The sequence below is a fragment of the Osmerus eperlanus genome, chromosome 3 (assembly GCF_963692335.1).
Source record: "Osmerus eperlanus chromosome 3, fOsmEpe2.1, whole genome shotgun sequence".
NCBI lineage: Eukaryota > Metazoa > Chordata > Actinopteri > Osmeriformes > Osmeridae > Osmerus > Osmerus eperlanus.
Window position 1 is genome coordinate 15,405,929 of NC_085020.1, and position 25,717 is coordinate 15,431,645.

The 25,717-nt window shown below is 40.7% G+C and overlaps 1 protein-coding gene across 4 annotated transcripts in view; it reads left to right on the top strand.

Moving 5' to 3' along the window:
* The window catches only part of vil1 (villin 1), a 120,637-nt gene that overhangs the window by 6,352 nt on the left and 88,568 nt on the right, over positions 1–25,717 (top strand). For 3 of the 4 annotated variants that reach the window (XM_062457382.1, XM_062457378.1, XM_062457380.1), the window contains 3 exons: positions 13,897–14,002; positions 14,229–14,303; positions 14,509–14,705. In XM_062457382.1, the coding sequence (XP_062313366.1) occupies positions 13,922–14,002; positions 14,229–14,303; positions 14,509–14,705 (353 nt within the window). In that variant the 5' untranslated portion in view covers positions 13,897–13,921. Of the gene's footprint in view, positions 1–10,746; positions 10,843–13,896; positions 14,003–14,228; positions 14,304–14,508; positions 14,706–25,717 lie in introns of those variants that run through there. The other variant, XM_062457381.1, reaches the window with a different exon arrangement.

Below are 25,717 nucleotides of genomic sequence, written 5' to 3' on the forward strand. Positions count from 1 at the left end.
ACAACCTGTTGCACTCATGCAACACACCAAGTTTGGTTGAAATATATGTTTGTGTTCAAGAGTACTGAGAGTTCAAAGTAATTTTTCTGGTATAACACTGCAGGCCTCCTCTGCTCCTCATGGGAACGATGAAACCCAAGTTTGGTGACAATCGCGCAAATGGTTGCTGAGATATGCTCTTGCGCCTCGTTTGGCGGCTTCGCCACCGCTTTTGATCGTCTCTACCGAACAAACATTTTTGAAAATTGAAAATTCATCTGATTGCTTTTGTGAAACTGGGTCTAAAGATCATCTTTGCCAAATTTGGTAAACATTGGACAAAAATTGTGGCGTGCAAAAGGTTTTTACACTTTTCCATGAAATCCAAAATGGCGGCCACGTCCGTTCGAATTTTATGAAAAGTTATTTATAGTCAGGCTTGATATCTCACAAGACATCAACAGACAAAGAAATTACTTTATTAAGGTAAACACTTCAACAGTTATTAGCGTAAACACGTTTATGCTTCCGGCCACGCCCCCTTTTAGTCACATGACACAATCTTTGGAGGACATCCTCAGAATAAGGTTCCGAGGCGGCGTACCAAATTTAGTTTCACTGCCTCAAACAACAGCTGAGATATGACTTCACTTCCTGTTTGGTGGCTTTTCTGCTGATTTTGATTGGCTGTCACGGACAAACGTTTGTGGGTATCAAAATGCTCTACCATAACTTTTGTGCGGCTTGGTCTGAAGAGCATATCTGGTAATTTTGAAGAAGATTTGACAAAGATTGTAGGAGGAGTAGGCTTTCAAAGGTTTTTGATAAAACCGGAAATAGCGGAAAATCTATATAACCGGAAATTGACCCCATAGGGTGCGTTGAACTCGTCTTGGTCCAGGGAATCCAATGGTACCTCATTTTTGAAAATGGGTCATAAGGTTCAAAAGTTGCGTGTGTAAACACAAGTCCAACTTTGACCCATTGGTGGCGCTAGAGTGCCCGAGTATGGGACATGAAACTTTGTGAATTGGACCAGGGGACTGTCCCTAAAGAGTGTGCCAAATTTCACAACTTTCGACCAAGCGCTTCTAGGGCCTGCCATAGACACCCAGTCTTAAGAAGTATAATAATAATAATAAATATAGCTGCAGGCAGCAATGGCGGGTTCCTCCTCAGCATTGCAAACCATTACAAAATTGACATGACACAGACATGTATTTCATACATGTACACAACATTTCAATACAATTTGGATCAATGGCTGATTTGAAGTCATTTTTTGAAATTCTTCACAAATTGTCACTGTAGAGAAATATCCATGCTGCCGACATTATGGGTTCTTGAGACTTCTTTGTTCCCCATTGGCAATAAGGCATGCGTACCAACTTTTAGACATTTTGGACTGACAGGGTTAAAATGCCACCCTTTTGAAAGTGACAACTTTGAAGCGTGTTCTGTCAGGCCACCTGTGCTCTGGTCAGGCCCATCATGCAGAGATCCATTCTTTAAAAGCTTTGATTACAACAATAACTTTATGAAAGTCAGAATACACTTTAGTAAAGGACGTGTGTAGTTTATGTACTACTACTGCTTGCTCTGCCCACACACTTTCCCCATCCATGCTGTTTCCCTCTTTGCCAGTGCGGGTGGTGCGGTGGCCGCATGAGGTTTAGGTGTAGTCCAAAAGTTGCCTCCCACAATCAAAACATATTAACCGCAACATTGTTTTCAAACTTTCTCAAAGATGGCTTGAAAACCACAGATATTGACTCTCTTCTTGAGTAGATCTCTTTCCAGAATCTCAGTCAATCCAGAATCAAGATTAGCCTCATAGGCAATTGGTCTGGTCTAGGGCACAGCCCACGTTCAGCTCCTTGCAAGTATAGCCTGTGATAGTAAAATGGCCGACTCTCTGTTCCCATTAAACTACACAGCATGCACACTCAAGGTGACCAACAAGATTATATTAACTAACAAACAATGGCCGGGTTTCCCAGATTCGTTAAGAAGCTCTTAACGCTAAGAGCTTCTTAACAGCGTTCTAAGAACGCTCTTAGAACGCTCCTAAGAAGCTCTTAGCGTTAAGAGCTTCTTAACGAATCTGGGAAACCCGGCCAATAACATTACAAACATCTAACTGAACGAACACAACAACTGAAATCCCTTGCGTAGCTGTTGTTTTTTTAACATGCCGCACTGCATGCTGGGTACCCAAGAGCGCTGACGCTGATTATCTAGCTGTGCTCCGACTGCGTGATATGACGAGATGCTAGTGGTGCGCTGAAGTCTCAGAGTCTCCTGCCCGAGTTCAAGTTCTGCCCGATTAGCAAGCTATTTTTACTAATGTTTTGTTAGCAATTGAATGGTAATGCAAGCTAGCTAAAAACAATGTTAGTTAGCTTGGCTAAACTGGTTTTCATAGCAACAGAAATCAACAAATCAGATCAGTCGAACTTTATTCAGAAATGGGGGGATGGCGGGAACATTAAAGGTGTAGGTACAGTAAAAGTGAAATGGAAAGCGTCTTTCTGCCTTGAAGCTGCGTGCGCATCAACAAGACCCCATCTATATGTAAAGATAACATCCAAGCTAACAATTTCGCCAAATCTGACTGCAGCATTGTATACCATATGTACCGTGTTATGGTTGTTTGAGTTAAACAACTTGCTAAATGAATTAAATGTCAAATCCAACTATAAATGTATAAAAGAGAGTTCCAATCAAATCTGAATTTGTTTTAAACCTAGAGGTTTAAAAGGTTACCTTTGCCTAAACTGACATGCACCAACTCAGTTTCAACAGCCATTTACACATTTAGTCTCTATTTGTTACTCTATTCTTAAGGCATGTTTAACTTAATGTCTGCACCTCTCTGTCACCAACTGTCTCTGCAGTGGGGGCTTCACAGGGTGTCTACAGGTATAAACAAGTTAAATGTAAGACCTTTTAATACCACTTCCAAATGAAATTAAAGACCAAACTTACGATGGAAATACAAATCAAAAGTGGAAATATACAGTCATCTTCCCAAGTAAACACTGATGTCTGTTCAATATGAACAGTATGGTAAAATGACAATAATCGGTTGAGTTTAAGAACATTGACTAAATGTGTGTAATGCGGAAGGATAACACAAAAATGTAATTGCTGTCCTAAATTATACTTATTATTACACTAGGGTGGAAATGGTGGAGCAGAAACTAACAATTCCATGAATCCCATGGAAACAAAGGCAAATGTGTGAGATGTACTGATGTGGAGCACAAATGCTCCAAGAAGCAGTACTTCTCTTGAGTGGTTTTTATTCAGATGAATAATCATTGGATTCAGGTCAAAAGTCTATCACTTGAACTAGTTTCATCACTTAAGACACAAAGTCAGCAGCTTGGCATACTGGCACATGGAAAGGATTAAACATTTAGACTTTCATCAAAGTAATGCTGGCTTGTCCTTTTTCATCAATGTCCTCAAAAAAGCAGGCTGCAGAGCTACTGTGTCTGTGGGGTGACTGTCTCTGGAGGGCTGGCAGGCAGGGGCAAGCAGGGCCTGCAGGCAGGCAGGCCAGCTGGATCAAGCTGTTCTGGGGTCAGGGCTGAAGAGAAGCTGTCCAGCTAGAGAGGGGTAGTCCAGCAAGGGGTCTGTGTGGATCTCACCATCCTCGAGTCTGTTGCATCCTCTGTTGAACTCTGTTGAGCAGGCCTCTGCATGACCCTCCAGACCTGTCAAAGTGAAGAAAGGGTCCATGTCAGTTGTGAAAAATGAAGCTTTTCCCATCTACACTTGATACAGACTTCAGTTTTGACTGTGAAATGCAGTGTCATTACTTGAACTTGAATCCAAATGTGTTGACGTCATGGAGACCCATGCAGTCACTCAAAACACAGGTTCGATTCCAGGCTCTGGCAAGAGTATTTACCTCTAAACTGGTCAATATATACACATCTGACAAAAGACCAGCTCGACCTTTGCTTGTAAACAGTGATTCTGACTGTAAGAGACCTTTAAATAGCCTGACTTACCGAAATTGGCAAAACTAGCCTGGCTAACGTAGGTCGCTTTCTCAGGGCATATGACGAATGAAACAGGCTCGCCTTGAAAAAGTCTCCCTGCCGCATAGGCTTATTACAAAGACTTTCACGCCAAAAATCACCATTATGAGCCGACAGGTCTGTGGGGAATTGCTTTTTCTCCTAAAGGCTGCTCTCCTCGACCTTTTTGATGAACAATTCGCCGAGATGCAAAATGACTCACTAATTAAAAACACAGAGGAAAAAAGCTAGAGCTACAGTAGCTACTTTTCGAGTTTGGTTTTCCGTCACTTCAGAATCACGATCTATAAGGTCTAAAAGTGCTAAACCTTCACCATAATTCAAGAGTAGTGTACTTTCACAAACCCAATCATTAATTCTATCTTAAAATGTGTAAAACCAGGACTTACCGAAAGTGGCTGCCTCCAACACGGCTTTCACGGGAGACGACTTTCACGGGACACGGGAAACAACAATGGCCGCCGAAAAATAATTTGTATTCGTAACAGCGAGCTGCGATTGGAAGCGAAATGAAACAGGGGCTAAAAAACGAGGGTGGGGGCTTGGTCAGCACACATTTTCAAGAAAGCATGCGTGTGTCAAGGGGCTCTGGCCCCTTGTGTGTGAGAGAATGTGGAGCACGCGCACAGGAGCAAAGGGAGAGAGGATTTGGGGAAACAGCCCTAGAAATTAGCCAAGCATGCATGTTTCAAATATTCACTAAAAATCGAGTTTTCATGTTACAGTCAACTTTTTCTCAGATTTGTGTACTCAACATTCTCAAGAGTCTTCATATGAACTAGTGATTGAATCAGAGTATCAGTTTTTCGCCGGCGGATGTGTAAAGCATTATTTTAGCATTAGCAATAAATTCAATTTGCTTTATATCAATCATTTTTAGAGGTATGAAGTTGCCTTTGCACATGGTAACATGTTGTAGTGTCTTCCACGTGACATACCAAGTTTGGTGTTGATATCTCAAAGATTTGCTGAGATTTGACCAAACGTCCTGTTTGGTTGCTTTGTTGCAGATTTTGATTGGCTCTACCGGACAAACGGTTTTGAAAATCAGAAATCCCTACGATAACTTTTGTGAGGCTCAGTCTGGATATCATCTATGGCAATTTTGAAGAAAATTCGACCAAAAATGTAGGAGGAGTAGGGAAAAAACGCGTTTCCTTAATCTTTATTGTACAGACAAATCCAATATGGTGGCCGTTATAGCTTCTTGAGGCTTTTTTATTCCTCATGAGAAATAAGGCATATGTAATGAATTTCAGAATTTTGGGACTTATGGCCTGCAAATGGCATCAATTTGAAAATTGACATATTGGGGCGTGGCCTGTAGCGCCACCTATTGTCTCACATGGCCCATGTTTGGTATGGTAGTTACTAATGGTCTGCAGTTTCAACATGCCAAATTTCACAACTTTTTACGGTACTGGTCTAGGGGCTGCCATTGACTCCCATGGGTAAAAAATAATAATACCACCAATAACAATAGGGTTCTCCTACCGGAGGAACCCTAAATATAGCTGCAGGCAGCAATGGCGGGTTCCTCCTCAGCATTGCAAACCATTACAAAATTGACATGACACAGACATGTATTTCATACATGTACACAACATTTCAATACAATTGGATCAATGGCTGATTTGAAGTCATTTTTTGAAATTCTTCACAAATTGTCACTGTAGAGAAATATCCATGCTGCCGACATTATGGGTTCTTGAGACTTCTTTGTTCCCCATTGGCAATAAGGCATGCGTACCAACTTTTAGACATTTTAGACTGACAGGGTTAAAATGCCACCCTTTTGAAAGTGACAACTTTGAAGCGTGTTCTGTCAGGCCACCTGTGCTCTGGTCAGGCCCATCATGCAGAGATCCATTCTTTAAAAGCTTTGATTACAACAATAACTTTATGAAAGTCAGAATACACTTTAGTAAAGGACGTGTGTAGTTTATGTACTACTACTGCTTGCTCTGCCCACACACTTTCCCCATCCATGCTGTTTCCCTCTTTGCCAGTGCGGGTGGTGCGGTGGCCGCATGAGGTTTAGGTGTAGTCCAAAAGTTGCCTCCCACAATCAAAACATATTAACCGCAACATTGTTTTCAAACTTTCTCAAAGATGGCTTGAAAACCACAGATATTGACTCTCTTCTTGAGTAGATCTCTTTCCAGAATCTCAGTCAATCCAGAATCAAGATTAGCCTCATAGGCAATTGGTCTGGTCTAGGGCACAGCCCACGTTCAGCTCCTTGCAAGTATAGCCTGTGATAGTAAAATGGCCGACTCTCTGTTCCCATTAAACTACACAGCATGCACACTCAAGGTGACCAACAAGATTATATTAACTAACAAACAATGGCCGGGTTTCCCAGATTCGTTAAGAAGCTCTTAACGCTAAGAGCTTCTTAGGAGCGTTCTAAGAACGCTCTAGAACGCTCTTAGAACGCTCCTAAGAAGCTCTTAGCGTTAAGAGCTTCTTAACGAATCTGGGAAACCCGGCCAATAACATTACAAACATCTAACTGAACGAACACAACAACTGAAATCCCTTGCGTAGCTGTTGTTTTTTTAACATGCCGCACTGCATGCTGGGTACCCAAGAGCGCTGACGCTGATTATCTAGCTGTGCTCCGACTGCGTGATATGACGAGATGCTAGTGGTGCGCTGAGGTCTCAGAGTCTCCTGCCCGAGTTCAAGTTCTGCCCGATTAGCAAGCTATTTTTACTAATGTTTTGTTAGCAATTGAATGGTAATGCAAGCTAGCTAAAAACAATGTTAGTTAGCTTGGCTAAACTGGTTTTCATAGCAACAGAAATCAACAAATCAGATCAGTCGAACTTTATTCAGAAATGGGGGGATGGCGGGAACATTAAAGGTGTAGGTACAGTAAAAGTGAAATGGAACGCGTCTTTCTGCCTTGAAGCTGCGTGCGCATCAACAAGACCCCATCTATATGTAAAGATAACATCCAAGCTAACAATTTCGCCAAATCTGACTGCAGCATTGTATACCATATGTACCGTGTTATGGTTGTTTGAGTTAAACAACTTGCTAAATGAATTAAATGTCAAATCCAACTATAAATGTATAAAAGAGAGTTCCAATCAAATCTGAATTTGTTTTAAACCTAGAGGTTTAAAAGGTTACCTTTGCCTAAACTGACATGCACCAACTCAGTTTCAACAGCCATTTACACATTTAGTCTCTATTTGTTACTCTATTCTTAAGGCATGTTTAACTTAATGTCTGCACCTCTCTGTCACCAACTGTCTCTGCAGTGGGGGCTTCACAGGGTGTCTACAGGTATAAACAAGTTAAATGTAAGACCTTTTAATACCACTTCCAAATGAAATTAAAGACCAAACTTACGATGGAAATACAAATCAAAAGTGGAAATATACAGTCATCTTTCCAAGTAAACACTGATGTCTGTTCAATATGAACAGTATGGTAAAATGACAATAATCGGTTGAGTTTAAGAACATTGACTAAATGTGTGTAATGCGGAAGGATAACACAAAAATGTAATTGCTGTCCTAAATTAGACTTATTATTACACTAGGGTGGAAATGGTGGAGCAGAAACTAACAATTCCATGAATCCCATGGAAACAAAGGCAAATGTGTGAGATGTACTGATGTGGAGCACAAATGCTCCAAGAAGCAGTACTTCTCTTGAGTGGTTTTTATTCAGATGAATAATCATTGGATTCAGGTCAAAAGTCTATCACTTGAACTAGTTTCATCACTTAAGACACAAAGTCAGCAGCTTGGCATACTGGCACATGGAAAGGATTAAACATTTAGACTTTCATCAAAGTAATGCTGGCTTGTCCTTTTTCATCAATGTCCTCAAAAAAGCAGGCTGCAGAGCTACTGTGTCTGTGGGGTGACTGTCTCTGGAGGGCTGGCAGGCAGGGGCAAGCAGGGCCTGCAGGCAGGCAGGCAGGCAGGCCAGCTGGATCAAGCTGTTCTGGGGTCAGGGCTGAAGAGAAGCTGTCCAGCTAGAGAGGGGTAGTCCAGCAAGGGGTCTGTGTGGATCTCACCATCCTCGAGTCTGTTGCATCCTCTGTTGAACTCTGTTGAGCAGGCCTCTGCATGACCCTCCAGACCTGTCAAAGTGAAGAAAGGGTCCATGTCAGTTGTGAAAAATGAAGCTTTTCCCATCTACACTTGATACAGACTTCAGTTTTGACTGTGAAATGCAGTGTCATTACTTGAACTTGAATCCAAATGTGTTGACGTCATGGAGACCCATGCAGTCACTCAAAACACAGGTTCGATTCCAGGCTCTGGCAAGAGTATTTACCTCTAAACTGGTCAATATATACACATCTGACAAAAGACCAGCTCGACCTTTGCTTGTAAACAGTGATTCTGACTGTAAGAGACCTTTAAATAGCCTGACTTACCGAAATTGGCAAAACTAGCCTGGCTAACGTAGGTCGCTTTCTCAGGGCATATGACGAATGAAACAGGCTCGCCTTGAAAAAGTCTCCCTGCCGCATAGGCTTATTACAAAGACTTTCACGCCAAAAATCACCATTATGAGCCGACAGGTCTGTGGGGAATTGCTTTTTCTCCTAAAGGCTGCTCTCCTCGACCTTTTTGATGAACAATTCGCCGAGATGCAAAATGACTCACTAATTAAAAACACAGAGGAAAAAAGCTAGAGCTACAGTAGCTACTTTTCGAGTTTGGTTTTCCGTCACTTCAGAATCACGATCTATAAGGTCTAAAAGTGCTAAACCTTCACCATAATTCAAGAGTAGTGTACTTTCACAAACCCAATCATTAATTCTAGCTTAAAATGTGTAAAACCAGGACTTACCGAAAGTGGCTGCCTCCAACACGGCTTTCACGGGAGACGACTTTCACGGGACACGGGAAACAACAATGGCCGCCGAAAAATAATTTGTATTCGTAACAGCGAGCTGCGATTGGAAGCGAAATGAAACAGGGGCTAAAAAACGAGGGTGGGGGCTTGGTCAGCACACATTTTCAAGAAAGCATGCGTGTGTCAAGGGGCTCTGGCCCCTTGTGTGTGAGAGAATGTGGAGCACGCGCGCACAGGAGCAAAGGGAGAGAGGATTTGGGGAAACAGCCCTAGAAATTAGCCAAGCATGCATGTTTCAAATATTCACTAAAAATCGAGTTTTCATGTTACAGTCAACTTTTTCTCAGATTTGTGTACTCAACATTCTCAAGAGTCTTCATATGAACTAGTGATTGAATCAGAGTATCAGTTTTTGGCCGGCGGATGTGTAAAGCATTATTTTAGCATTAGCAATAAATTCAATTTGCTTTATATCAATCATTTTTAGAGGTATGAAGTTGCCTTTGCACATGGTAACATGTTGTAGTGTCTTCCACGTGACATACCAAGTTTGGTGTTGATATCTCAAAGATTTGCTGAGATTTGACCAAACGTCCTGTTTGGTTGCTTTGTTGCAGATTTTGATTGGCTCTACCGGACAAACGGTTTTGAAAATCAGAAATCCCTACGATAACTTTTGTGAGGCTCAGTCTGGATATCATCTATGGCAATTTTGAAGAAAATTCGACCAAAAATGTAGGAGGAGTAGGGAAAAAACGCGTTTCCTTAATCTTTATTGTACAGACAAATCCAATATGGTGGCCGTTATAGCTTCTTGAGGCTTTTTTATTCCTCATGAGAAATAAGGCATATGTAATGAATTTCAGAATTTTGGGACTTATGGCCTGCAAATGGCATCAATTTGAAAATTGACATATTGGGGCGTGGCCTGTAGCGCCACATATTGTCTCACATGGCCCATGTTTGGTATGGTAGTTACTAATGGTCTGCAGTTTCAACATGCCAAATTTCACAACTTTTTACGGTACTGGTCTAGGGGCTGCCATTGACTCCCATGGGTAAAAAATAATAATACCACCAATAACAATAGGGTTCTCCTACCGGAGGAACCCTAATAATAATACTAACAATAACAATAGGTGCCTCGCAGCTTCGCTGCTTGGCCCCTAATAATAAAACTAACAAAAACAATAGGTTTCCTCCTACCGGAGGAACCCTAATAATAAGAATACTAACAAAAACAATGGGTTTCCTCCTACCAGAGGAACAATGGTTGTGCTCTCGCCGAAGGCTTGAGCACACACAATAATAAGAAAAGGTAGAAACACTTAAGGTGGCTTCGCTGCTTGGCCACCAATAACAATAGGGTTCTCCTACCGGAGGAACCCTAATAAAATTAACAATAACAATAGGTTTCCTCCTGACGGAGGAATCCTAAAAAGGTAGATACACTTAACACTTGTGTTATCTTCGGGTCATTCTGACCCATCAGTCATTGTGACCCACCGTCGTATTGTGACAAATATACCGCATACAAAAACAAAGTGAAGCATTTTCTTTTAACTGTTGGGCTGTCTCAGACCCCCCACATTGCAAAGGTTAAAAGAAGATAATTTTTATTTGTTTTTGTATTGGGTAAAATTGGGTAAACACAATGATGGTTCATTATGAACCTTTGGGTCATGTGACCCGAAGGCAGCACAAGGGTTAAGTGGCTCCGCAGCTTTGCTGCTTGGCCACCAATAATAGTTAAGAGATGGCCTTTTTCAGTACACCTGTATGCAGACCATCTCCACTTTCAATATATGGTATGTAAGGTCATAAACAATTAAAAGGGAGTGTGCATGTGTGAGAGCGAGACAGAGAGGGAGAGGTAAAGGCAAAGTCCAGGTGCTGTAAAAAGGCACGTTCTGAGATCTAAAGGTGACGGTTGTTTCATAGATCCAGGCCACATCTCTTTCCATTCTCTCTTCAACATCGGGTAAGTCCTGTTCTGCTACCAACAAATATCTGAAGAATTGTCTATGCAGAATATGTCGTGGTAGTTGTGTACCATCTTAACCAAGAGCAGCCAGAGTATTTACAAACAAAACTGGGGAGTTATGTTGAATGTTCAGAATCAGCCATACAGAGAGTTTGTTTTCCTCTCCTAAGACATGGAGTTAAATAGGGAAAGGATTTCTGAACAATTATGCAAATGTAGTAAAAATTATATTCTTTAAATGCACTTTGTCATAAACAAAGTATTCGAAGGTAAACTGTCCATATGATTATTGTACAGAAGAGGCCACAGAAACAAGATACACATTCATTTAGGGAACTAGGATGTGGCTCCAGATGCAGTGCCTGGAAAATATAGATTGTGCTAAGCTTCACAAATTCTGTGCTTCCTTTTGTTTCATGTGCTTAGTATCTGGCATTCTATTGTGCTATAGTTAATGATAAAAATGTTATATACTAACTATTGTCAGTCTGAGATTCTATCAACACTCATAACACAAAAAAGATTTAATTCTATCTCAACCCAAGGTAACACTCTTTGAACTGGCCTGAGGCCATTGATTGGTTGAGTCATATTGTTAGCCAATGCATTGGGAGGGTTCTCAGTCCACCAGCCACTTGGAGTTTACCCTCACCAACTTTTATCTCAGTTTCATTTAACAGAAACACTGAGTGTGTTGATGACTATGTGTTGTAATTTTCTCTCATAAGATCTCTAAACAGAAGTAAAAGGGAGGAAATTAAGTCACTGTTATTGGTTTATGATAAACAAACTAAAGGCCCCATTGTAACAATGCAAAACCAGCCTAAGCTCTAAGTAAACACAATATTCCAAATAGACAGACAGACATCTCCTCATTCCTCAAAAAATTGAATACTAAATGTAGAAGCTGCATGAAATGTTGCATATAATGTTCTTGGCACAATGAATCAAGGAAACTGAAAAGAGAGATAGTTTGGTTAGTTTAGTTTATCTCACACAGCAGATACATTCTTGTAAATTGCTAATTGCTTAATGGTAATATTACAGTCTTCAGCAAATATTATATTATTCAAAATCTATATTATTGTCTTTTGTTAAATGTTTTGTAGTAAAGTGCAAATACCCATTTACATACTCAATACCCAATTAGAAAAGCATTAAGCAGAATTTTCTCTGTGGTTTTGAACAGCTTTTTATTTTACTCAGGACAGGGCATTTGGTTGATTGACAAACACAATGTAAATTATTTCAACAATGGCTGATGTTTGGCCTGGTAACTTATGGAAGCAGCTGGCAAATGTGCGTCAAGAAAAGCAAAGCAAAGAGAGAATAATGGGCCTCATTCTCGAACGCAGTTAAGAAGAATTTAAGAAGGAATTTCTTCTGAATTGGATTTAGGGAAACATTTGGCATTCATGAAAGTTTTCTCATCTGGGATTTGTTCTGAACTTCAGAAGACTTTCCGAACTCGAAATACCAGTCGTAAATCGGCCAGAGTTGTCTCAAATGCGATTCCTTAAAAAACCACAAGGGGAATCGCATTTAAGAAAACTGTGTTAGAAGTGTTAATGAATTTGTGAGAAATCGTTGGTGATTGCGTTCACATCAACTCTACAGACATCCTCGGATTAATAATTTACCTTGCTTAGTGTGCACACTGTTAGATCCAGTGGAGAACAATTCCACTGCTCTTCTTACTGGTATGATGTTGTATGTGACAAATAAAACCTTTAAATTGCACTTGGACTTGAACATCATATAAATTCAACCAGGCCATCCAATTATCACTGATCACTCGACCTATTTAAAGGGAAGAGTGTGCACCCTAGGCATACAATATGGCACAATTGCTTTTCGCTTGGACATAACGTGCGTTTCTGTTGCTTTCCTAATTGTGTCGATTCTGACTGCACACGTCACTGCTGTTGCGTGCCCTTATAAGGAGCTGTCGGGGCGTATATGTATGCAAATGAAGGAGCACGAGGACGCGCTTTCAACTTAAGTAAACTCTTTCGGGGGAGCACAGCTCAGAAAACTTCTGCTGCGTAGGAACACATTTTCAAGAGTTCATGAATTTGGCGGATGTCTTTTTCTTACGTTGTTTTTCCAAGGCCGTAAGAAACATTTCAGAAGACACTTCAGAACATGTTCGAGAATGAGGCCCAATGTCTTCACAGCCCACAGATAATACATTTTTAACTTAGCACAGTTTATCAGCAATCATTAAGATATCAGTATGCTGTTGCAACAACACCTCTTGTGCTCGATAGAACAGCAGTGCATTATTTGCAGATAGTTTCATTTAAGTAAACATATTGTTTCCAATGCCAGTCCAAGCAAAATGCTTGATGACAGCAGTCACAGTATGAATTGGTTATCTCTTCAACTGTGCTCAACAAGCATAAACATGTCAAACCTTGCATTTTGCTGAGGGTGTGTTGAGTACAGTATGCATATTTTTTCCTTTGGAAATGTCATAAATGTTGATGTTACACTGGATAAGCTTCATGTTGAGAAACAACATGGACTGTTGGACCGTCTTTAATAATAATTTCGAAAAGGGAAGCTCCTCCTTAGTTCTGCATTACAGAATGCACTGTTTAAGATTGGTTGTGGTCTACGTGGTTTTAAGCCTAGTTCCTGTTTCACAGGCAGAAATGGTTTCGCTTGTTATTTTGGGAGATAAAAGTATGCTGTTTCTGTCAGGACTCAACCCATCACTTGTGGTGTAAGCACAAAGAGAAAAGGTCCTACCTTTCACAGCAGGTTATGAAGCTAGTTTAGGAAATGTAAACATTTTAATGTAGGTTTAATGAATGAAAGTCCTTTTAATGAATAATGTATAGTACTCTACATGATCCCTTTATGGAATTTCTGGAAAAAGTATTTTTTTTAAAGAGCCATACAATACCCAATGGATTTGATGCCATCTTGTACAGCTGTTGAAAAATATAATCAACATGGAGAAATATTATGGACAAGACGCTGCCTAATATATGCAATTATTAAAAACATTATTAAGTCATGGATGTATTTCTCTTTACCTGTTAGGTAATTTCCAATTTTACCAGGCAACATGCCACAGATCCAAGTCAAAACTCCCGTTAAGAAAGTCCTCAATAAAACCACACCTGGGTTGCAGATATGGAGAATAGAAGTAAGTGATTGATTTGGTTTTGCATGAGCATAATGAATGTTAACAAAATCTGAAAGAAAGATGGTATTTCTCTAAACATTGTTATATTCGATCTCTTTCTATTAAAAAGATACAATATAAAATATTTTGTATTTTTTGAGCTTGCATTTATTACTGTTTGTATTGGTTGAGTGTTGCTGTTCTTTGTGTACCACATATGATTCTTATGTATTTACCTGTTGGTTAGGACATGGAGGTGGTTCCCTTCCCTTCAAAAGCATATGGGCAATTTTTTGAAGGAGACAGCTATATCATCCTATATGTAAGTATTTCTCCTTATCCTCTGTGTCTCCCCACTATAAATACATAAAACCTGAAAAGGAAATTCATTTCAAGCATTGCTATTTAATTGCTACCGTCCATATCCTAAAAATATTTAAACCATCAACTGTTTACAACTATACTTTCCCAAATTGTGAATCAAAATGGCCATTGCCTAAAACAATTATGTCTGCATCATCCTGTAGACTACTCAGGTACACAGCTCTTTCACCTATGACATCCACTTTTGGTTGGGGAAGTCCACCTCTCAAGATGAGCAGGGGGCGGCAGCCATCTACACCACCCTGATGGATGACCATCTGGGGGGAGTGGCTGTACAACATCGTGAGATGCAAGGCTACGAGAGTGACACTTTCCGAGGATACTTCAAACAGGGCATTGTGTAAGCATAGGCCCCACCCACATCCACACAGAGATTATGGTGTAAGCATAGATTACACCCACACATGCTAAAATGATTGTGTCACACCACACACTCAGACACCATGACACCATGTGCCAACCTCTTGCTTCTCAGGGCCCAATTTAGAATTTCTGCCTAAAATGACATGATAAGTGAAATGACAAGTTACAGAAGATAATGTAAGAGGTCATCAAAGTGTCCCCTCAAGATTTTGCCAGATATCTCCATAACATATCTAAAAGTGCCCAAATTGGCCTAAGGGTTCAGATTGGCTACATAAGTGTAAACAACATATTACAGCAGACATTCCTGTAACACTGAACTGATGGGAAAATTATTTACATTTAGTCATTTTAGCAGATGCTCTTATCCAGAGTGACTTACAGTAAGTACAGGGACATTCCCCCGAGGCAAGTAGGGTGAAGTGCCTTGCCCAAGGACACAACGTCATTTGGCACGGCCGGGATTTCGAACCAACCTTCTGATTAATAGCCCGATTCCCTAACCGCTCAGCCATTTGACTGAAATTATAATTTACCACAGAGTTTCTGTGATGCCATATTGTACTTCCTTAACCACTATCAGTCCAAAATATTTAGTTTATAGTTTATCGACATAAATAATATTATTCAATGATGAGTGATAAGACATAAACTTAGCCTACATATGTTTTAATTGTATGGTAGTCTGTAATTTTGCACGTTTAGGCTGATGCTACATAAACATAAAACATTTATTGGTTAATAGTCTATATTTAAAAAACAATGTAAAACATGTACTTAGATGTGTTTAGTAGGTGGATGTTTTTACATTTATCAATTAAGTAAAGGTCTATAATAAAGGACCTCAACGTACGTATCGTTCATGTCAATCATGGCGTGTCATGGAACAGGCCTCTGGTGACACACCAAACATAATGGCAACAACCTATTGCTTCTCAGTGCACGTCCCTCTGGTGGGATTTTTGAGAATTACATGATATGAAAAACAAAAAAAGTTTAACCTTTCCTGCTGACAACCACGTTCAATCCAATCAAGTTTGGCACTTTTGGAAACCTCTGGGTTTCCCGTTTCGAACAAGCCATGCATGGTCATATTAGGTCTAGGTTACAATCTAGGAGCAGAGATGTCAGGATCTGTTGAAAAACTGAACTAGTGTCTTGTACAAGACACTTCAGTGCACACATTGTTTAGACCTCTGCACTGGCCAATTATGACTTTTCATGTTCATGACACCTAGGTAGCTAGATAGCCAATGAGCTAAGCTTTCTAGAAATATGTAGTGGGTGGGACATACAGGCTTCTAGAAACATGAGGCTCGCTCAACGTAGGGAGGCATAAGGAAGTAGCAGACACAGTGAAAATACAAAGAAGCCTCAGTAAACATAAAACATAATACAGTCAATCAAAACTAAATAGCAGCAACAACAATAAATAAACAAACATAATACAAAAAGATAAATAATCAAAGATTTACAAATAAACATTAACACCTAAATAATTTTGTACAAGGTTACACAGTTGAACCTTTAGATTAGTGAGTTCCAAATATTTCCGACGGTCCCCACAGTGTAAGTTATTTTGTTTCGAAATGGTAGCTATCTATCTTAGATAGCTGCCAGGCTAAGTTACCTAGCGTTAATCTTGTAGCAATGCTACTACCATGCTAGTGTTACTTGCTAGCCTTCTAATTAGTACATTTTGAAACTATACTAAAGCGTTTATGGCAAAGTCTTTGTCTATCGGAAAATATTCTATTGGAATGTTCGAAACACATATTTGTGATGTTACACAGTGGGACCCACATTTAAACAATAACATATTTGTGACGCTACTCATTAATGGGTTAAGGGCTTTTTTGTCATGCATACATTTTAAGGGATTTGAGGAAGATCACCAATTCTTTCTGGAAATGCAAGAGGATTGGATGATTTAAAAAAAATCTAGATAAATACTTTACTGGTCTGGAACAGGTCACCTTGTCCCTCAGTTAGGTCTCAATATGGGTTAGATTAATATACATTAATCTGTTACTCATCATCGGGTGGAGCAACAGGTCCATCCTAGTCAATGACTCAATCTGTATCCTCAATCTGAAGAAAATATATAACAGGCTTACTTAAATACATTTAACACAGTACATTTGTTTAACATTTTGTGAAATGTTATCAGGTTACATGTTATGTTACAGCTTGAATGTCTGTCCAACTTCATTGGATACTGTTAGTATCCAATGTAGTTAAGGTTTGGTTGGTCTGTTAAGGAATATGTTCAGCCAGATTTGGCTGAACAGTTGAAGATGGCAATCAATTATCTAAAGCATAATAGTCACAGAAGATGAAGGTCTTCATCAGGCCCACTATGTTTTCCTCAAGATGTTTTAGGGCTGTTGTATTACATTTACATTTAGCAGACGCTCTTATCCAGAGCGACTTATAGTAAGTACAGGGACATTCCCCTGAGGCAAGTAGGGTAAAGTGCCTTGCCCAGAGACACAACATCATTTGGCACGGCCGGGAATCGAACTGGAAACCTTCTGATTGGTAGCCCAATTCCCTTACCACTTAGCCATCTGCCCCCTAGTATTAACTACAACACACCAAAGATCACTTGAGACATTTCACTGATTGAGTAAACTACACTGAAAAAAACCTAGTTGAAGTGGTTGGATTGTATCACAACGATAATATCATTTTTATATTTGGGTACTTGGTCTAGATCCCCAGGGGTTGGGTACAGGTCTAACTAATCCATGTCCATAATCTTTTACTTCTAAGTTAAAAATAATTCTCAAATTGATTGGAATTTATAAGGCTCTCTCTTTTATACATTTATAGTTGTGTTGTGGTGTTTGCTTGTTTATTAATAAATATACTTGATCTATAATCAGTTATTTAGTTAGTGGGGGCACCACCCTGATACTGAGTTAGGATATCAAGAAAACTTAGGTTTAATAAGTAATAATCTTCTGAAGGAATGAATGTGGATCAAATAATGTGAGGGATCAGAATACGCGATTTAAAACACATTTACATTACATTTAATGAATAGTACTGGATATGGGCTATTTGTTATTGGTTTTAGTAAGAGTTTGATGGGCTAACATCAAAACAAAACATACAATGAGTCAAATGGAAAGAGAGGGAAGGGGAGGAGAAAGAATCAAGGCCTTTGTCTAATAACGGGAATGTCTAGTGGTAAACTAATGGTAGTTTGTTTTATGTGTAGTCTAGTCAAAACACACACAATATCACTTACTTCATGCCAATGTTACAAGTAAGAAATATAGCTTGTCGCATTTACGTTCGCCGGTGTGTTGAAGTTGTGGGTAGAAAGCCGAGTTTAAAGCCAGTATATTTTACATTTAGTTATTTAGCAGACAAATCTGTGTAATCCTATCAAAAAGTTATTTGGTGAAAGAATTCCTTTAAATCCACAGTGAGAATGAGTTTGTCGCAATTAGAATTGCATTTGGTTAGTTCTGCAGAATTGTCCAGAAAGTGTTGCAATCACTAATGTTGAATCTCAGGAGCTTGATGAGATTCTTTTTGAATGCCTATCCGTTTTCTGGACTGGCGGTACAAATGTACTCAGCGAGAGATTATTTGTTGTTGGTATTTATAATCTACATAAAGGGGAGTGTCTTCAATCAGGTAAAACAGTTCCATTGGTCAGTTCCTTGGTTGGGGTGTTGTCCAAGGTGGTTCACAGTTAAATGTGAACTTGAATGCAATATAAAAATTAGCGGTGGGCATAGATTAATTTTTTTAATCTAGATTAATCTCACTGTAATCTTGGCATTAATCTAGATTAATCTAGATTAAAATGGCTCATTTGAATTCCACCAAAGGCATTCAGAATATGTGTGCTACCCAAATAATGACTAAAAGTAAGTCTTTGAGAACGGGTTTCTCAAGCCAGGTGGCGCATTAGACCAGGAGCTCATCTCCTGTTTCCAAAATGCATCACAAACTGATTGAGAAAAGCTGTTCTACTATGATAATTGGTGATGAAAATAAATTATGTTCAATAAGATGTACTTGTGTTTATTAACTGTTTATTAGTTAGCTTGGCTGAGAGCTGTGCTGACGGGCTTGCCTCGGTTGCACTCAAACATCGTAGTTTGACAACGACTCTTCCCCTGCGCTACATCAGTGCTTGGCCCGGCATCTTCCGCATTAGCTAAGGGATGCTCTGCGTTTAGGTGGTATTTGAGACTGGAAGAACTCCTACAGTAAAATAATTCCGCATAGCACAAAGTGCAAACAACCTTAGTCTTGTCAAGGTTTCCATTGGGAAGCTTCTTAAAAATACATTTTCCCTGAAGCAAACCAGGCGGCTTCATAGCTGCATCCATGTTAGCACGTCACGTTTGATGTGATAATTTCAAACACAAGGCATACACACAGGTTCGAAGACTCGTTCTCGCCCCCTACAGTGCAATTCGGCTAAGTATACATCCGCGCTAAAATATCAAGGTGAAAGTCATCATAGCTTGCGTAGTATAGACCCAGCTCCGAACCCAACTTTGAGAATAGATTAACGGCGATATTTTTTTTATCGCCGATAAGAGTCGCAGCGCGTTAACGCCGATAACGGCCCACCACTAATAAAAAATTATTAAATCCTTTAAAGGTTTGTACCTTGCATATACTTCAAAATCTATTTACACAACATTGATACTGTTGTAGTAGATAACAATACATTGGATACCAAGGTTGACTGATTTATCATAACATGAACAGAAGTTACATTAAAACATCAAATTAAATCAATACAGTATCAAAGTGAAAGCATTCAGTGTCACACAAATTCCTATAATCCTTCTAGTGTCCACAAACAGTGACGTCCTTGAGAAATGTTGGTACGTCCATTAAAAGGTCAATTTTGATTTATCTCTTTGTTTGATCCAGAGTTTCTCTGGAGTAAGAAAAGGCTGAGGAAGGTGGGTCACTTGGCTGGCCCTTGTCTCTCCCATGGGGAGAAGGAGACACCAGGGGCCTCATGTATAAAAGATTGCGCAGCTTTCATATCAGAAAATGGCGTACGGACAAAACTTGAAAAGTACCTACGCACAGAAATATTCACATGCAGAAAAACGGTTGTACGCCAGGTCCTGCGCACCTTTCCTTTATAAATCACAATCAATGTGAGATTGACCGCACGTGAACGAGCCACTGACCCCGCCTTGCCTCCTCCCATAAATGAATATGCAGATGGACTATAAATGCGCTCCTGAGGTCATTTCTTTGTCTGAATTAAAATGTCTAAACACGCAAAAAAGAACAATTTCACAGACTGTGAGATCGAGGTTCTAACAACAGAGGTGGAGGCAAGAAAATGTGTCCTGTTTGGCGGCCTGTCATCAGGTATTAGCAACAAAAGAAAGTCGGCGGAGTGGAAAACTGTCATTTTTTGCGCCCTTTCTTGTTTTTAACCTGTAGCACTTTGAGATTTAGCTAAATATAAAGTGCATTACAAATAAAAGTATTATTATAGGGCCGTAGATGCTGTGGGGGAGAACCGGACCATGGCAGAAATTAAGAAGAAATAGTCCGATGTAAAACTCGAAATTAAGAAACGAGTGGTGGCGCATCGTAACAGCATGGCATCTATAGGGTTAGCGAGACATGCATTTCCTGAGTGATTTTGTCGTTCGTTTGACACCCTCAAGTTTAACAGAAGTTGTGGTGGCGGATTAAACAGTAGCCTATATACATAGCATTTCCCATTTAGGCATTTTGATGTGACCATCCACATAAATTATCAAACTTTTATTTTTATGTTTTTTGAATAGTCAACGTCATAGACGTATGACAGTAACTGTAGAGGAAACTTTATTTTGTAATGTTTGGTGAGTTTCGTCACTTCAGTTAGAATTCGCCACGTTACAGAGCCAGACAAGACTTTGCGGACGGTCCGCACATTCTCACGTCTGCCCCAAATTTTCCGTGATGGCCCGCACATTCTCACGTCAAGTTAATTTTTATACATCACACTGTGTGCGTGAACCAGCGTACGCAAGCTTTTCGTGCGTTCGCAACGTTTATATACATGAGACCCCAGGTCTGGTATCAACCATTTGAGGCTCATCCAGAAAGATAGTGACATTGTAGCACAAAACAAGACTGTCATAATTTTTTATCAAGCATTTAAGCCGAAAATATTACATTTATGGGACTCTGGATGATCTGTCCGCCATTGTTGCAGGTAGCACAGTATTCACATACCCCTAGGTTTCAAGTAAGCTCCCAACCTTACTTGGTTTTAAGGGGTGTATACCCCTTCGTCTTAGCCCTACCCCTAGCTCAAAAAGAGTATTGGGACACCAATTACTCTCACGGGAACGCACAAAACTAAGGGCTAGGGGTTAGGGGTAAGACAGAGTATTGGGATTCGGCCTTAAACTAGCATTTCATCGTGTGATTTTGAAAAAAACTTGGTGATAAGACACCCATATCTAAGATAAGTCAAGAAAATAGGATCCTGGGATTTTATCAAGGGTATTTTTATATTTTCTTTCTCTTCACCGCGGTGAAATGAACGGCGCTTGGTGCTTAATGATTAACACAAAAACAATCACAACCTGTCTGAAGGCGTGAAAAGGTCTAGAATCTTTCAAGGGGGATTTCTCTGCTATTGCATTCCAGGTTTACCAACATTTAGATACGCGTATCTTCTTCAACTATTTTCAGATTTCAATGTGTGACATCATTTGAACACTCACAATTTGCACTTTCACAATTTGTAAAAAACTGAGAAATTACCTTTGCCAACAACGGACCCTTTTTACTAGCCTGGCCCTAACATGCTCCATTGACAAGCGTTAACTTCCTTGAAGGCGGGTACTCTGATGAAGTTTAAAACTATTGGATCTGACCAGAGCCACTCTAATCTGCCATAACCAATCGCTAGCATTCGCCTTAGCCAACTCCTTCACCACTACTGTAACGGAGCTAGCTGCCGTAGCTGGAAAATCGAACTTTTCCCGAACCCCGTGGGGAGGAGGGCCACAACATCATGGCCACCAACAAAACTTAAAGATTGTTCTTGCTCCGGCTTTAATTTTTGGATATTCGGCAGTGACTCCGCCGCCATTACTGAACTACAACTCAAACTAGCGAACGACATCAACGTCATCGTTCTCAGCCACTCCCTCTGTTCGCTGATTGGACCTACAAAAATGTTGTTTCCAAAAACTAACTAATACACCGAAATCCCAGACCTAGTACAGACGCAAAATCAAAATTGAGCGGAAGTACGTAGGAGGGCAGAGCCAGGCTACCTTTTCACCAGAACGTGTCACAAATGTCTGTTAAATGTAAAATCCAACTGTTTCACAGAGTCAAACCTTCAAAAAGGTTTCATAACCTTCATAATCTGATCACCTCAGTAAGACACGGTACTGCTGACCACATTAGCACAAGAACCCCCAACTTTGCATTATATGACGCCACATACAATGTCGCTATCTTTCTGGATGAGCCTCAAATGGTTGATACCAGACCTGGGGTCTCATGTATATAAACGTTGCGTACGCACGAAAACCTTGCGTATGCTGGTTTTCACGCACACGGTTTGATGTATAAAAAATAACTTGACGTGAGAATGTGCGGGCCGTCCGCAAAGTCCTGTACATATGTATTTGCAACCATGTTCTTAATTGAAACGTTTAAAAAAATCTCTAGTTTGCTGCGCTAACGTTACATTGCTGATTTGCACAACAGTCCCGCATTTCTCTGATGAGTCTTGAATGGACTCTATGCATGTCTACAGTTTTAATTAAACTCCATTAGCAGCGAATTTCAAAAAATTTCGTTTGATATCAGTGCTTGCTTTGGAGACATCGATATACGTAACCGTAATCAAGTGGCGTCTCATTTCATAGGGCTATGTAGCCCTTAACCCTCAGTTTCGAGACATAAGGGCTAGGGGTAAACTAAGGGCTAGGGGTAAGGGTAAGACAGAGTATTGGGATTCGGCCTAAAGCTATTTTCCTTCTGTTTCTGTCCAATTACTGCCGGCTACATATTCAGACCTTTTTTCCCTGCCTGACAAGGCTTCAATTTCAGGGTGTTCACTAACTATGCATACATGTTGCACAGCCTTTAGTTTTTTCATTGTCACCTCACACTATTTTCAGTGAATTTTTCAATATTTCAAACTTCAATAGCTTTTTGGTCGTGACTTATAATCCTCAAATCCATTTCAGAGTGTTCACTGACTATGCATACATGTTGCACAGCCTTTAGTTTTTTCATTTTGTATGGCTGTACTCAGAGACTAAAACACAAATTCTCTGCTAACGACTCTGCTTCGGTCTGGAGAGGGCTTCGGCAGATCACCAACTACGAGCCCAGAGTCTCACACACCGTTAACGACTCTCGTCTGGCCAATGACCTAAACGAGTTCCACTGCAGATTTGAAAGACAATTGGACTGTCCTGAACTGCACCTCCCATGAGGCCTCCCCCCCAAAACAGTGATGACTCTCCATTCAGGAGAGAGAAGTTAACAGACTTTTCAAGAGGCAGAACCCCCGCAATGCAGCTGGGACGGACTGCGTGTCTCCAGCTACCCTCAAGCACTGCCTGACCAGCTGTCTCCGGTGTTCACCGGTGTGGACGACGCAGTTAACATGGCCCTCCACTTCACCCTACATCACCTGGACTCCCCAGCATTCTACGCCAGGATCCTGTTTGTGGACTTTGTCTCTGCCTTCAACACCATCATCCCCGCTCTGCTTCCGGACAAGCTCTTCCAGCTGAACGTGCCTGACTCCACCGGCAGGTGGATCACAGACTTCCTGTCTGACAGGAAGCAGTGCGTTAAGCTGGGAACACACGTCTCTGACTCCCGGTCCATCAGCACCGGATCTCCTCAGGGCTGCGTCCTTTCCCATCTGCTCTTCTCCATGTACATCAACAGCTGCACCTCCAGTCATCCATCCGTCAAACTCTTGAAGTTTGCGGACAACACCACCCTCATTGGGATCATCTCTGACGGGGACGAGTCTGATTACAGGTGGGAAGCTGACAACCTGGTGACCTGGTGCAGCCAGAACAACTTAGAGCTCAATGCTCTTAAGACAGTGGAGATGGTTTTGGACTTCAGGAAGAATACAGCCCCACTCACCCCCATCACCCTGTGCGACTCCCCAGTCAACACTGTGGAGTCCTTCCGCTTCCTGACACTATCCTCTCCCAGGACCTCAAGTAGGAACTGAACATCAGCTCCCTCACCAAGAAAGCACAACAGAGGATGTACTTACGTTTACATTACATTTAGTCATTTAGCAGACACTCTTATCCAGAGCGACTTACAGTAAGTACAGGGACATTCTCCCCAAGGCAAGTAGGGTGAAGTGCCTTGCCCAAGGACACAACATCATTTTTGCACGGCTGGGAATCAAACCAACAACCTTCTGATTAATAGCCCGACTCCCTAACCCCTCAGCCATCTGACCCCCCTCTACTTCTTACGGCAGCTGAAGAAATTCAACCTGCCAAAGACAATGATGGTGCACTTCTTCACAGCCATCATTGAGTCCATCTGTCCATCCATGCTGCCACTGCCAAAAACAAGAGCAGACTGCAGCGTATCATCCGCGCTGCTGAGAAGGTGATTGGCTGCAATCTGCCTACCCTCGAGGACCTGCACACCTCGAGGACCCTGAGGCAAGCGAGGAAGATTGTGGCCGACCCCTCCCACCCTGGACACTCTCTGTTCCAGCTATTCCCCTCCAGCAGAAGGCTGCAGTCCATCAGGACCAAAACCTCACGCCACAATAACAGTTTCTTTCCATCCGCTACTGGCCTCTTCAACAAGGCCAAGGACTCCCACTGACATTTAACTATTATCTATTTTTAGTCCATCTGACACCTGTTGCACTACGCACAAGCCACCTTATTTGCACTATTGCCCATTCATATTCATATTCGTTGATTTGATTCGTATTCTTATTTTTATATATATTTTATTTATATTTTATTGTTTACATTTTAGCCCTTGTGTTATCTTCGGGTCATTCTGACCCATCAGTCATTGTGACCCACCGTCGTATTGCGACAACTTTACCTTATACAAAAACAAAGTGAAGCATTGTCTTTTAACCGTTGGGCTGTCTCAGACCCCCCACATTGCAAAGGTTAAAATAATAATTTTTATTTGTTTTTGTATTGGGTAAAATTGGGTAAACACAACGATGGTTCGTTATGAACCTTTGGGTCATGTGACCCGAAGGCAGCACAAGGGTTAAATTGTTTTACTGTACTTTTATACTTTTTGTGTAAACCTACATGGCGAATAAAACTAAATTCTGATTCTGATTTTCATCTCACACTATTGTAGATGAATTTCTGAATGTTTGAAACGTCAAAAGCTTTTCGGTCATGTGACCTGTACATCTCAAAGGCCTGTTTATCTGCTAACAAAGTACATTTGCACATGTCCATTTAGAGACTTTCTCTCACCTAATCACAATTTGTGTTAATGACAGAGACATATCCAAACTCTTTGACTCCTAGAAAGTGGAGTAAGGAGTAAAACCCAAAGGCCAACTGTAAAGTCAAATAGGCCTGGACTGGTCATTTGTCATACTGGGCAAATGCCCGGCTTGCTGAGGCACCTTTTGGGCCGGTGTAAAATAAAAACTTAAGAAGAATAATAATTTGCCCATTGACCGGCCCATGAACCAGGGACGGCATTGCTTCTTTCTATATGCTGACACTGGGATAGCCCAATCACTTCTCTTACAAGTCCCCACCCCTCCCCCTTATTAATATGTTTCTTGTGAGTCAGATGCCATGGCCCAGAGACATACATCTGTGGAGCTATGACGACAACGACGATGATAAACCAAACAAATTAACGTTGAAAAAGGAAGTACTTGTGGCCTTGGGACACAGTCACTGTAATCAACAGAGTTGCAGAGAAGCATAAGCTACTAAAGAAACTGCTGTTATTGTAAGGGGAGATGAAATTGTTGGTATT